Source organism: Larus michahellis, chromosome 3, assembly GCF_964199755.1.
Source record: "Larus michahellis chromosome 3, bLarMic1.1, whole genome shotgun sequence".
NCBI lineage: Eukaryota > Metazoa > Chordata > Aves > Charadriiformes > Laridae > Larus > Larus michahellis.
Window position 1 is genome coordinate 26540212 of NC_133898.1, and position 15412 is coordinate 26555623.

General features: G+C 36.5%; 1 protein-coding gene across 1 annotated transcript in view; it reads right to left on the reverse strand.

Moving 5' to 3' along the window:
* IARS2 (isoleucyl-tRNA synthetase 2, mitochondrial) overlaps positions 1-15412 on the reverse strand; it is a 28791-nt gene that overhangs the window by 12808 nt on the left and 571 nt on the right. The window contains exons 2-12 of the mRNA XM_074579303.1: positions 15037-15159; positions 13804-13960; positions 12559-12707; positions 12417-12466; positions 12209-12318; positions 12033-12123; positions 11516-11631; positions 9717-9886; positions 8708-8798; positions 8336-8487; positions 7172-7332 (exon numbers count right to left, since the gene is read on the reverse strand). Coding sequence (XP_074435404.1) covers positions 7172-7332; positions 8336-8487; positions 8708-8798; positions 9717-9886; positions 11516-11631; positions 12033-12123; positions 12209-12318; positions 12417-12466; positions 12559-12707; positions 13804-13960; positions 15037-15159 — 1370 coding nt within the window. The remainder of the gene's footprint in view (positions 1-7171; positions 7333-8335; positions 8488-8707; positions 8799-9716; positions 9887-11515; positions 11632-12032; positions 12124-12208; positions 12319-12416; positions 12467-12558; positions 12708-13803; positions 13961-15036; positions 15160-15412) is intronic.

A 15412-nucleotide genomic window follows, 5' to 3' on the forward strand; every position in this document is an offset into this window, starting at 1 on the left:
ATGTATTTTTCAAATGGTAAGAAACATATATATAAATACATTAATCCCAATAATGTAGGAAACTGTAACTTCTGTACCCAGTAGAGGAGGGATGCAAATGACCACTCAACATATGCTCTGAAGGCAATATATGAGTTCATATGGTATAGCACCAGCCAGGACTAAGGTCCTGAAATAAACATACTACAGAAATAAGAAAAATAAAAAAACTAACTAAGCATTTTTTCCTGATGTGAGCAGACAACACAACCACAAGGCGTGCAGTTCTGTGTGCTATTTATGACACATTCAACTGTTGTCCTCAGTGCGTAATGCTATGGGGAATTCATTTTTAATATTATTTAATGCCAAGTCTAGACATAAATTAAGATAGTTTAAAAACCGAAACAAACCCCACACACTTCGTCTTGCTGACTCACAAAGCACTTACTGAAAGAGGTGATTTTTAAGGCATCTGCTCGATTTACAGAATACAGCAGGTCATCATGACATGCCAACTTCAAACGAAAACCGCTGTGTTAACCAAGCCACCAGAGATTTGTTTTTAGCACAAGAAGTGAAGATTTAATCAATTAACTAACTTCTTGATACAGTATTGTGAAAGGGGAAAAAGTAAAATAATGATCTGGCATCAATATCTTGAAAACACAAAAGGCAGATGATCTAGCTTCTTCAGTGTCATCACTCAGTTTTGTATTTGGACTTATTAGCACAATATTATTTCTGCACTGCTAATAATCTGAGCTACATCACTACAACATTTAGTGGACTCTTAACACACAGAGTTTAAGCATGAAAACCCATGTTCTCCAAGATGATGTAGAACAAATTATCACTTAATTACATGACATGAGGTACAACAGTAAGAAAAAAAAAAATGCAGCTTTGCTCTTGGTCGTGGGAATAAGTTTGCAATGATAGACCAACAGTTCTGTATTAATCAATAAATCATCAATTAATTAATTTAATTCTCAAAGTAAATTCCTGTAGAACATCCCAGTAGGTTTTCTAGAGAGAAAACCCACTAACCAGTAACACTCACAAAGTGACAGCCAGCTAGTATACCACCACTCTTCTTACCCTTTCAGACTAGAATGGGGATCATTCACCTCCCAGTTTAATGATGATAGAAATTTATGGCTTTGCAATATATCTGCTAACATTTATCTTGGTAAAACAACATTTAGGAGCTCCGGTTCTGAATGGTATCTTTTCCTTTCAGAAATATTTGCACAGAGGCCTATTTGCCTGTGCTTCCAGTTGTGAAGTGTTACTTCTCCACGACAAAAGCAAACAACAGCTCCAGTCCTTGTAGATTCCTGGCAGAGAGCTGGTAAGTATCCCTTATTTCTTGCCTCCTTCAGGCTAAATCTTCAAATTTGGAAAGCCCTCAGGAAAAACCAAATAAGCCAAGGAAAAGTTTGTTTGTCTCCGCGCAGACTAAACTATTCCACCGAACTTGTCTCTCTCTTGTGGGGTCAGTATCTTCCACTGAAGAGGTTGGCTCTACACCCAAACCTTCAATGATGACACAGACTGTAGCACCTGGGAACATTTTAGAAAAAGCAATGCACGACATCATTTTTTCACTCCTTGCCAACAGAAGGCTCCACCTTTGATTCTTCTCAAATCAAAGAGAAGAATAACAGTAGTATTTTTAAAGGCAACTATGGATAACTAGCTGTCTCCAAGTGAGTATTTCAAGAGCTCTCTCCACAGCCCCAGTGCCTTCCTGTAACTGGCCAAGTCTTACACTTGGAAGTCACCAGCAGAAGACAGAGTAGCTAAATTAAAAAGACGACTATTTACCCTAAAACATGCTTATTACCACATAAAATGTTACTGCATGTTGAGTGACTCATGGAAGAATTAATTCAGTCCTTAACTAATGGCTCTGGCATCAAATTAGAGCCGGAAAATTTTTCTAATCAAGAATCATCCTCATAACTAGTATAGAAAAGTTGCGAGCATGCCCTATAAAGCAAGTAGAAAATTTAAACAGGAACTAAACTTGTCATCTACATAAGTTTTCCATATTGCAAATACACTTCAGTGGAGGGACATAAACTGTAGGGCTGAATTCAGTTTCAACCTATACATTTTTAAAACATTCGACAGGTATTTGATGATAGCAGTATTTGTAGGGTTTTTTAAAGATGATAAATTCAGCTATAGACCAAAACTAACAGCTACCTTGGAGAACACGTAGGAATATACTCTTAACAATGTTTTCCAGCAACTATATGGATTCAGCTTGATCACAGCAGAAATCTCAGTTTGACAGATGTTCTAAGCTTTAAGTAAAGGAGATACAGCCTGAAGCACCACCAGTTTTCCGACACTGCAGCTGTTAACTGCAATGACATCTTTCCTCAATGGAAGAGATAATGTTTAAGGTCAGGCCTATCGCACAAATATTAGGAGAAATTAACGGGGGGGGGGGGGGACCTGAAACAATGTGTTAGTGCCAACTTTACCACCTGCAGTGAGGATGAACTGTTCTCCTTTCCATTGGAAGTGGGGGGAAGGACAAGAAGGAAATAAAACCTTGCTATCAGTCTCCCTTGGGAAACCATCATAAAACGACTGCCTTCATTTACAGTAAATAAGTATCGCCCATGCCACACAACAGTTGCCTTACCATGGTAGATACACCATTACTACAAAACACACTACAGACTAACCTTTTACGAAGTGTATTGCTATGCAACGCAAAGGCTTATATTGTTAATTTATGAAGGCTAAAGTTATTTTAAAGACACATTTTCATGACACGTGAACTAACAAAAATGATTATGCTACAGATAAAAGTTTTCAGACAACTAAAAGAAGGTCAGATTTGCGTTATCAGTCACTTACAAGAAATAAAGATTCAATGACTGTGAAGTCAACCTGTTATTGAACAATATTCTCAAAATTCTATCATAGTTTCAAATCAATAATAAAAACATTTTAGCAGTGCAAGTCTTTTTCATTATATTCAGTTTCCCTAGAGAATATAACCCAACATTCACAGACGAGTATTTCATAAGAGGAGACAGTTAAGATCAAAGATTTCCAGGATATGATTTCAACAAATGGGTTTTTCAAACTGTAGGAGGAAAAATTAAGACAAACAAACAAACAAACAAAACCCTGTTCCTCTACTCTTTTCCCAATATCCTTATGATTAACTATTACCACAAGAGAGAGAAATGACTACATTTAAGGTATCTATATTGTAAGAAGGCAGATTTTTGCAAAGTACTTTTATGTAAGGTACAAGTGAAAACCACCTTTCTCAAATAACTACTCATCACTTTATAATCTGTGGGCTTCAACATGAGCAGGATAATTCACCAAGCTAGCAATAAACACCATTGTAAAACTTTGCCCTGTATTCATACGCTATCTAGAAGAACTTGCATTACGTGTCACTTGCTACGTTTTAACACTGAAACCCCTACGGCATTTCACGCTACCACGACACCAGCCAATCACTCTGAAGTTTGATATTGATTATGCTGAACACTTATTTAACGTGTTAACAGAAATTAGGCAGCATTAAGATATAGCCAGGAGGAGAAGAATACAGTGCCTGATGTTCTCTCTACGTCTTTTCAAACAACAGTAAAGAAGGCAAGTTATCTTCTTTTTTACGTGAACGTTGACACTGCAGCAGTAAGTATTTAGGTTACGGTAAGTTGCCATTGCTTACAAGTCACTGAAACATCTTAATATTTTAAAAAGCAAATTAAATCGCAGAGTAGCTCTACTTCAAAAACAGGTTAGCGTTTTCTCTGTCAGAAATTTAAGTTACTTGTTTATCAAAGTCACAGAAAAAGGGACAAAAGCTCTCAGGTGTTAGAATAATCTTTGCAATAGTACTTATTATTACCAATATCGAAGAGTGAATTTGTAAAGAAGTAATTGCATGAGGTCAGATTAAAGTATGTATCTCACATTTATTACCTGGTCTGAGCTACTAATGGAAATACAAATCTTTCGTTTTACTTTTGGAGCTCTTTCTCTCTTCTCTTCAATAAGTTACAGAATTTCCTAGAATCAGAATGTTTTCTCTTTAAATCTATTAAATTTTGAAAGCTGACAAACACTGTAAGCATTTATTTGTGCGTGTATTCTATTTAAAGTCTTTTTTTCTCTGCTCCTGCAGAAAAATCACACAGAATCTTACCACTGAAAATGGCTTAAATGAAAAAAATGTTCTCTTTTCTCTCTCTCATAGAGGGTTTTGTTATTCCATAATAATTTTTTAATTCCTGATTACAACATGATATGGTACACTCTACATAAGTAATCTACGCATCAGTAGAGTATTAAATTTTTAACCATAGACAACAGTGTCATACAATCAAATGTCTTTTAGGGCTATGGGGGGCCACAGCAGCCAACAGGAAGACTCATGGGAGATCTTGCATCAAACTTGTTGCACACAAGATCACAATCTAGCTCTTGGCTTTCAAGTTAGAAAGACAGGGTTGTTGGTGTGGCAAAAAAATTCTTCCCCCCCCACCCCGAGATGAGAGATTGCATCTTGCAAGAGAAGCCTTCTGCAGCCTTTCACATGACAAATTCAGAAGAAACTCTCACAGAGAGAAACAGTGGTGTATTTTAGGGACTGTTGGTTTTTGGTTTTGTTTGGGTTTTTTTTTTTTTGGTTGGTTGGTTTTGTTTGTTTGTTTTTAAAAAAAAAGTCTTTTTTACAGGTGATATATAAACAGGATCAGACAAGATCGACCATTGGTGCTCTCATATGTAACAGCAACTCCATGTGGACTACACTGACTTCCAGTGGAGATGCTGTTACTTTTGATAGCCACTCAAACTCCAGAGCAGCTGCTACTGAAAGTACGCTTATCCATCATTCCAGATAAGAAAACTGCTTTTGTTTTGAAATGTTAGTTATTTACTGTTGCTTTAATGATATTAATTATTCACAAAACCTGAGTATGAAAATTCTTAAAGTGTTAGAAATATGTTAGTAACTTGCTGTGCTATGATTTTCAAAATGATAATGCAAATGCAACAAAATATTTAGGCTTAGCTGTTTTTTTTCAGTAAGAACTGGTGTCCAGGAAAATGACCTATGAATTGACAGACTGCTTTCTAAATTTGCCTGTCATTTCTATAGGCCAATATTCTGTGCACTTTTCCTACTCTGGCTACAGAAGTCTCCTACAGCTATCTTTAAATATCTTGTGAGTCTTCTACCGTTTCTTTCACCTCTACTGTAAAATATGTTAGAAGAGTATTGACTATAAATAAGCATCATCAAATGAAATAAATCTATTTTCCAGCATATTGGATGTGTCTCTCTTTTCCCCTAAATGTCTCTCTTTTTTTCCCCAGATCAGATCTAACTAATCATGTCATTCTGTCCCTTTCTTCATTCACCTACATGCGCGACTGCTCGGACAATACCTACACACAAAGGCTGAGTTGTTAAACTACTGCAGAGTTTATAACATCAATATGTCCCAATTGCCACACATCATACAACTCCAGCAATAATCTCTCACGGCTCCAGCACTTACAAAAGGCATGCTTTTTAATATAGGTGACTGGCTTTCAAGGTAATTTTACTACAGTCTAAAGGAATTCCCATGCATCCCTCCTTTCAAATGCTTTCTGTACGAGCTGGGTCAGCTCCTCTATGTTCTGAAGGAGCTATTGCTTCACGTTTGGCTGCCAACTGCTGAACTCTTTTTCATTACGCTCTTACTTTGTTGTTAAACCACATATTTAACAATTTTAAGCAAGCACAAGTAACACACTGAAGCCTACTCCGCAAACAGGTTACAATAAGTATTCCTTAGAAACTGATTTTTTTAATGTGAACATATACTTACTTTTTAATACGCTAACAGTTTTTGCAGGTAAAATGATTTTAAATCCCACAGAGCCTCCATCCCTTTGTTTCCTGATGTGCGTCAGCATTATTCAGGTACTATAAACGGCTATGGTTATTGTGGTCTTTTACCACAGTTATTGCCTACTGTGACAGAGTCAAAGTACATATCTGTGCACCTACACACCCAGTCGCACCAGGTGAAGCTAAGGACTAACTGCCTAAAGTCCATTCCCTGCTCTCCACATCCTAAGCCTCACCTACTTAAGTGCTTAGTCCAGTCTCCGGAAAACATGCTGGACTCTCTGAAGTACGTTTATTCAACACCAGAATAAAAAAAGTTCCGCAACACTACTGAAGTTCGTCTCCAGCTATGCAATCTTATTATTCATAATGAAACTGCACTAACAATTGTAAGGTTAAGATGTGTAAAATGGAGTTATGCTAGCATTTCTCAAGACAGAAAACAATTATGGAAATAAACAATGAATGTAGAACTCCACAATACTATTTTTATGAAGCCATCTATTAGAGGACATTCATAACTGAAAACCTCTATTTCCCTAACGGGTAAAAGCAGAACTCTATTACTCATTAAAAGATAGAAAAAGGAACATATTTGGTTGAGTTTTCTTGTTGTAAAGCATAGCTTGGATTTCCTCCACATTACGTTGTCTGGAATTCAAGAAATGCAGTGTTTGCAACATCTAGATATTGCAAGATGGCAGAATAAGGCTGGCATCTGAAGCTTTAGACATGCCAAATCATAAAGCTAAGGGTCACTTACTTCCATTTATTGAGGCTGGCTCTTCAAAAACACTCTAATTCTATCTTGAAACAAAGTGCAGTTATTTATTCCGCAACTGATTTGGTTATTCCACTTCAGATTATGTCATTGTCACTTATTCAGTTGCAAAAAGCTATTTTGACAAAATACCCGTATTGTCCACTTTACAGCGCTACAATTACAGTTGCAATCTACTCTAACTAAAACTTGCATTTTAGTCCTTGCCTAAATGTAAAGGCCAGCGATTACTGTCAGCTCACTTAAATTGAAGATGAAGGATGAAAGTAGCAAATACTATGAAGGGGACTTCTCAGATAACTTAAGTATCTAAGTAAATTGATTCCTATTACTTACATACAAGTCACCTTCAGCAATGAGGTTTTGATTGTTTTGATTTATAGCTGAATTAATTCTGTGTATAAACAATTACAAGTAAAAGCATGTATTTATACTTAAATAGTTAGAAGTTTTATAATATTGTGCAACTACAGCACAGGCAGTGCTCCTTCTTTCAGTATATAAAGCTAGACAAATACCTGTTTATCAAGCATTCTCCTGTGTTCTTCTGATAAAAAGCAGGAATGGGAACACCCCAACATCTTTGCCGTGATATACACCAAAACGTCCTTCTGTCCAGCATTTCAAGCATTCTGTTCACTGCAGACGTAGGAACAACTTTCACTTTTTTCAGCACTTCCTATAAAGCAGACAGGGAATTGTTGAACACCCTTCAGCATTCGACAAGCACTCTTTACGTTACCAGTAAAAAAAGGTACAGGTCTACACTCCCACTCCCAGTATCGAGTAACACGTTCTTGGGCAACTGTCACATTTACTTTGTTTACTTCACCGCATGTTGCTCTTCAATAACACACTTTGAACGCTTTGTATACTGTACATTTCCCAACAGAGCAACCAACTCTTTTTTGCCAGCTCTGACTCTCTAGCAGATGTGCCCTAAAGTGAGTTCGAAAAGGCATCAGTATCTCTACCCGAAGTTTAGTAGCTCGTCGTGTCTTGGTGCTGTTGTCTATTTTGAAACCCCATCTTGATACATACTGCCTGTATTACAGAGTGTTGGCTACCACTCGCTCCCGACTCCACTGAATAGCCATCATATTTTCCTTCATTCTAGATAAAGATGAATATGGAATAAACATCTCATGTCCTAATTAGATTAAAATCACTGTTACCCAAGACAGCCTAAGGTGCTGGTCTGAGTTTTCTGTGTGGATGTACATCATTTCAAAGAGCATCGCATATTAAAAAAACACGTTTTGAAGTTATTTAAAATAGGACTGCATCAAAATTAATACTAGAGCAAACAAAGATGTCTGGCCATGCAAGGCTACCATAACAACAAATGTAATTTTAATAGTGATAAAGTTGCATTTTCTCATTTAATTCCTTGAAACTTATTTTTAAAAATATTTTTGGGAAAAAAAAGCCACTAGCTCTAAGAAACTTCTACATCTCCTGTAAATGCAGTGAACAAATATGTCAGTCAATGCATTTATCCTGGATTATATCAATATTGACAAAAAACCAACATTCATCACTTTTACAATTAACTAACACTTTTCCACTAGTAAACCCTAGACAAGAACATATTCTGGAGTGTGCTATAGCAAGATTGTTTTGCTGATTCTAAATGGCAGCAGCTGTCTTTAAATGTCCCATAAGAAAGCAAAATTATATACCTGTGCTGTAGCCTTCACACTTGCTGTGTTTACAAACCACTGTTTGCTGGCACGAATAATCATTGGTTTTTTAGTCCTCCAGTCATACGGGTAACTGTGCACAAATTTCTCCTCTTTTAACAAAGTCCCGGCTGCTTGAAGCATCTGAATGACTGAGAGAAAAAATGAGGCAAGATTAATATCCGATTTGAACATACCGCTACTTTTAACCTCAATTCATTCCTTTGCATGATCAACACATAATAAGAAGTGCCTGTACCTCATCAATGTTCAACATGTGTTCATATGAACACATATGTTTATTGAACCCTCAAGACTTACCTGCAGGAAAGTAACTGTAGAGTAACAAATGGCTAAACATCAAATACTCACCAGCTTCATTCCCCTCTTCAAGGACATTCTTGTTTTGAAGTTCAGGACCTGCAGCTTCAGTAAAAAACCCACCTTCATCCACAAGGCAATCCTTGAAATAAATATGTTAATCATGTCAATAAAACCATGCGGCAATTAATTACCTTTTTTTGGTATTCAAAAGTGAGTTAAGTACTCTGCTGAGTAACTACTTTTCTGATGAACAGCAAAGTAGGTTATATTTAGGTACACTTCAGATTTAGTGAACTGCAATTTAGTTATCTACCAGGCAAGTGTATTTTACTTATCAGAAGAAATGAGCACCATTACATTTGCCAATATACCACAACTGTCTTACATCAACCCGCTGGTTCGTATTGCAATGACTTTCCAAATTAACAGTGAGAACCAAAACCAAACAAACAAAACCCCAAGAAAAAGCCTACCCTCAAAAAAAACCCAAACCAGAAACATGAGTATAATCAGGTTCTGAAACATCTCAAGAGTCACCTCTTTAAAAACGGTAACACAGAAAAAGAATACCCTGCAACTTCCTTTCCATCAAATACAAACTGATTATGCATAACTGAACTGTATCCATGTGTTTAGAACCAGATCTGCTGAAAAAAAACAGTAATAATGACCTACATAACTGTTGATTTACTGGTCTGCAAGATAGAGCTTTAAAAGCCAATTCTGAGTACTGAGAGCCCGTATCTGAGAGTTGTTGTCTGTCCTTTTAAAAAAACCCCAAAAGCAAAAACACAGAGAGAGAAGAGAAATCAGAGCCTATTCTACCACTTCCCTGTAAGCTTTCACTAGCAGATGGATGAGAAACGTCATCCTATTATTTTGATACCCACTTTTTAAAGGTTAGTCCTGCATTCCTGCAGGCATTAGTGATACTCCCACTTACGTGAATGCTTCAAAACATTTTCAAGTTTTATGCAGAAATTACAACAATCACTTTAGTGGCACATGATCAAACAGTTGCAGGAAATCAAGAGCAACAGCTGAAAAAATAAAGTACCGTGGGTAACTGGTGGTGGGAAGCTACGCTGTAGTCTTCCATACCATGAGCTGGGGCTGTATGAACTAATCCTGTGCCTTTTGCCATTGTCACATGATTTGCAGGTAACAGTGGAGAGACTCTGCCAGGAATTGTGGGATGAGCACAAGAACCATCTGCCAAATCTGCACCTGGGGGTGAAAAAAAAAAACCGCAGTGAAAATAGAGAAACAATTCATGCATTCAGCTGCTTTTATCAGAGAGCAGAAATGGAACAATTATCAGCAAGTGTATGCACAGGATACTATTCAGATGTACCACTTCTTTATCTTGTTTGTGGGTTCCCATCCAAATACTTTCAAATTCTCTGCACTGTTAATCTTGCACACAGACTTTTTTCCCTTTGAAGAAAAAACTTTCCTTCTACCTTAGATAATGGTATTCTGTTAGTAGTGACATTCCACTTAGAGACACTCCACACACTCCCATTCCTTGGGGAACACTATGTCAGTGTTCCAGAAAAGGATCTCGATAATGATTTAGTAGGCTAAAAACCCTGAATTTGGGATCTATTCCTTGTTCTGCCACTAAGTCCTAGTATTGTCATGAAGTATTAATTTAAATTTTCTAAATTACATACAAATAAAGGGAGTACAGCATGAATAAAGCTAGTGACAATTTAAGGTTAAAACAAACGCTGAAGAAATCAGTAGTAAAGCTTGGCTGAAAGTCAAGAATCACAGAGCTTCAAGAATGCCTCATGTGACAAAATGGCCATCATTGAATGCTTTCTTCTTAGAAGGAACATTTTTAGGAACTGCTGTCAGAAAGGCAACAAATATAACTAATAACTGAATATACGGGAAGATAAGAAGAACAGGTTCTAATATTAAATTTCTTTTCAAGAAGGTAGAACTCTACTGTTGTATGTTATCTGCAAATCATGTGATTCAAGAAGGTGAAACCTGTGAGAACACCTCCAGGTAATTTTATCATCAGGTAAAAACAAGATTATTAAGCAGAAACAGACATTTTTTCTTCCGCTCTGAAAAAGAGGGCATGGAGAGACACGAAAACAACCTGAAAAGAAGGAGTCACATATAAACAGATTTTCCACCGCCTTTAAATACAGATATATCCAGCACTGAATCACAGATAAATGATGAATAAAAACGAATAAAGTTCACAGATGACACATTAAATCCCAACTCATGACAGTGAATCGGAAGTCTGCCTATTAAGAAGTATCACTATGCAGTTTGTTAGGACATAAACTTAACTGCTTTGGTTTGTCCGTACAGACGACAGTCACCTCCAATACCTCAATAGTCTTCATGGTTGTGGTGAAGGCTTAAAACACGTCTTAACAATGAAAAACTTGGAAAGTAACATGAAATAACAACAGCAGCTGATAGTGCTACCAATTCTGCTACACTAGGTAATTTTAATAGTTTTCATAGAATTTAGCAATCAGGCAGTCTGCAAGCACACTTGAAATTAGCCCCTTGTTCTCATAAGCAAGGGATGAAAAAGACAAACCGTGTCTTTTTCAGTGTAATTAAGATTTTCACACTGAACAGACTTCCACTCTGTGTTTAAGTTTTCCAAGTGTGAATTGAGATTTTAAGAAGTACTTTGAAATCTACAGATGAAAATTTGAGCTACAATACACCAATACAAAGTCTGACAGATTATTGCTCCTCTTTGGATTATTTTAGTGAAGCATGTTCTCAAAATATAAACATAATACATCAGAACTGAAGCAGTTTTCAGACACCTGCAAGCAGATTTCTAAGCAACTTAACAACAGTAAAGCCTACCTTTACACGTTGACATAACCTCAAACTGTGTGTCCAAAACAGCAGCTGTAGATTCAACTCTATCTGCAGCTAGAATGAAGCGCTCACCAGTAGTTGTACATTTCACAATTGCGTATCTACAATACAAATATATATTTGTGATACTAAACCATTGCAAATGCCATAAAGCTAGAAATGTTTGAAGGCTCCATCTCTAAAAGACAGAAAAATTGTTTTAAGATCTACATGCCCAATTCACTCTTAAATCTCAAAAGAATTTGAAGATAATGTAACTTCTAAACTTGTAACTTGTATTTCTTTCTAAGAAGAAATGACTTTAAAAAAAAAAGAAAGCAGAAACTAATACAGTAAGAGATATAGAACAAAGCTTACAATTGTGTCACGTACAAAAAAAAAGGAAACAACACAAAAAAGATGCCTTAAATAAAATGTAATGCTAGTCCAGAACTTTTTAACTTTGCTGATGAATATTAGTAAGTACTAACACAGATCACTGAACCAAGTCAAAGACACATACTCTGAATCTGGCATGTAACAAACTGCTTGATTGGCTGGCACAGTCCAAGGCTGCGTAGTCCAGACTAGCACACTCGCAGGGGTTGATCCATCTATAGATGCAAATTGGAAGTACTTTACTTACAATTATAATAAAAATAAAAGCCAGCAGTCTTAAAATCTATACAGAAGTCATACCTATCACAGAAGTCAGCTTAGGTGGTGACTTTAATAGGGGAAATTTCATATACACAGAACGACTGACATGCTGCTCATTGTATTCAAGCTCTGCTTCAGCCAAGGCTGTTCTGGATAGATATCAAACAGAAGTTAACATGCTTGAACATGAAAAACTATTAATATTGTTGCTAAAATTTTAAAGACAAAATAGTAAGTTGATTCTTACTTTGCTGAAGGGGACCAGAACACAGGTTTATAGTCCTGATAAATGTAACCCTAAAGAGGAAAGGGGGGGTGGGTGGGAAGAAAGTTAAGAGAATCAAAACTCATGACATATCAAAACACACTTCAGCAAAATTTCAACATACCTTACAATACATTTTGTAGAAGACTCTCAGCTGGTTTGCCTCATACTTTGGATCAAATGTACGGTAGCAGTTAGCCCAATCTGCCATTACACCCCAACGAATGAAGGCGGATTTCTGTTTCTCAATTGCTCTTTCTGCAAATTCTCTGGCTGAAGGGAATAGTTCCATTAAGCACACGATTTATCCACTAAGATCGATATAATACCATTTAAAATATGCTACTGAAGTTTTTTAGAAAAGCCTGAGCTGAACAGATTGAAACTATGCACTAATTACTGATATGGATTAAGTAGATTATTACGTCCCCAAAAAATATATATATTTCAGAGACATAGCTACCTAAAGTAACCACAAAGAGTAAAGAGATCTAGGTGTGGCATTTTTTGACTAATATCAGGACATACAGCAAGCACGTCTCTGGAATATAAACTTTCTTTTTAAGGAACATGGGGGGAAAAAAACGTAGATTTAGTTACGAAGAACAATTTCTCAAAATGCATTCTCAATTAATGTAAAATAAATGAGTGAAAATTAACCACCTCTGTTGATGCTGATCAAAACTTTTCAAAGCAATGTATATCTGAAAATAAGTTAGCCCATTTTATTGCCACAGTTTCAAGCTAAAGCAGTTTAAATTGCTCATTACAAATAGCTTTGCAGATGAATGTTGATGTCTTTCAATACCTATGGTATTTGAAATTACTTCCTCAAAACAGTTCCCATATAATACAGACTAACTTTCTCTGAAAAGATCACCCCTATAGTTTTGTAGTATTGTTAAAAACACAGTTAACAAATACATTCCTACTTATGATACCGAGATGAGCTGTCAAAGCCTGATTTTTACATCTGTCTCTTCAGCTTCTTATCAAATTCAGTCTTCAAAAACCAAAAGGATGGTGATCTAATAAATACCATTTTCATGACGCTACACAGTTAAGCAAAGCAGAAATACAGATCCTCTGCCCTCCTCCTGTTTTTTTAAACTCGAGGTCAATGCTATGCATGTTCATTACAGCAACAAGTTAAGCCTGTGTTCAATTATCCCATTTCATAAGATTACATTGTACTCAATCTGCTTGGCAAATACGTAGAGTGATCACAGAAAACGTCACCGACAGCAAACAGAAAAGCCCACAGTGAAGTACAAAAGCTACATATAAAGCATAAAATACAAAATATGAACAGGCTGTACAAATACTTAAGCCAACATTTTCTATAAATACATTGCAAACAGTAATTTACCTCTCTGTCGAATTTCCATTGGTGAAAGATTTTCAGCTCCTTTGACTTCTGATAACGCCTTCAACTCAATTGGCAATCCATGACAATCCCATCCTGGCACATAATGTACTTTATAACCTCTCATTACATAGAAACGATTAGTGATGTCTTTCAAAATCTGCAAGGACACGAGGGTCTGTTATCACTTTAGCTCCCCCAGGTGGAATAGCTACATTATTAAGGTCCTCTTACAAAAAGCCAACCACGCCGCACGACTACAAAAGGCTGCATTATAAATTTACGTTTAAGACACTGCATTTGTGATTTTTCTTATCCATCATTCTGTATTTTGGCAGAACCTCTAAGAACCTCTGATCAAAGGAGTTCACATTCAGTATAACTGAAAGATGCAGTTTACACACTTGTGAGACTTGAAGTGAACAAATCCTGCTTGCTCACATTTTTAAAACATTGAGCTGCATCTACAGTGTTGGCCTAGTGCATACCATTAACAAATTTTGTTAGATGATCACTTATATCAAAAAACATTTTCACATTTTCAGCGCTAGCACCGTAAGAAGCTGTGGGTCACGTTGTAGTCTTTCCCACTTTGTAGCATATGTAACTGCGTCACTCTCAGGACTGAATCTAAACACATCCAAATGTATTTAGAAGTACTCTTTTAAAGCTGAAATTTATATTTTAAAAGCCATCAACATTTGTTCGCTGTGGTTCTACTGAGGACACCCAGAAAAAAATAAATGCAACATAACAAATTTGCAAAATACTTCAAGGAAAAAAGAACAGTGAGTCACAGCTCACCCATCCATTACAGTAACATTTTTACATATATACGTATAGAAACATACACTCACCCACGTGTATACATGTGGTAAGTTCAATACACAAAAAAACTGTGCACATAACATTGCTTAGGAGTGAAGGCTGAACTTTCTCTAAAAAAACCCAAAAAAGTTCTCTTTTTACTGAAATATTCAGCCTCATAAACGAGCACTCAGCATATAGATACCATATACTGCTATACAATATTTGTGTCATGGTATGGTATCTGTGTCACTATGGTATCACATGGTGTCTATGTAACCGTGTCATTTGGTTTTTAAAAGCCCTGTCTACCAAAACACCGAACACTTTAAAGTGTTATTGATTTAAATGGGAATAGAAAACACGCAGCACGTTATGGGAAGTATTTACCACTTCAGAACAGCAGAGTATGAACAAGTAAATATTTACTTTATTTAATGCATGGCCAACATGAGGATCTCCATTGGCATAAGGTGGTCCGTCATGAAGACAAAATTCCTGCTTTGTTTTCCTTTGTCTTTGCCATGAGTACAATTCTGAGAAGCCACATTTCTGTAGAGACAACAACAAAACACCTAAATCATCACAGGTCTTTTCACTTCCAAAAACTCTGAATTTTGGCTTCATAGTAAAAGGTATATTGAAAACAAACAAAGAAACACAGAGAGCCAACTTTTCTAACTCTGGAATAGTAGACATTAGTGGTTTAAAAGTATTAAAAAAGCCTAAGACAGGCATAATACTAAGCCTCACATCGCAGGCTCCTGTGCAAGCTGCTCTAGGTGAAGCTGCTCTGGCAGGGGAG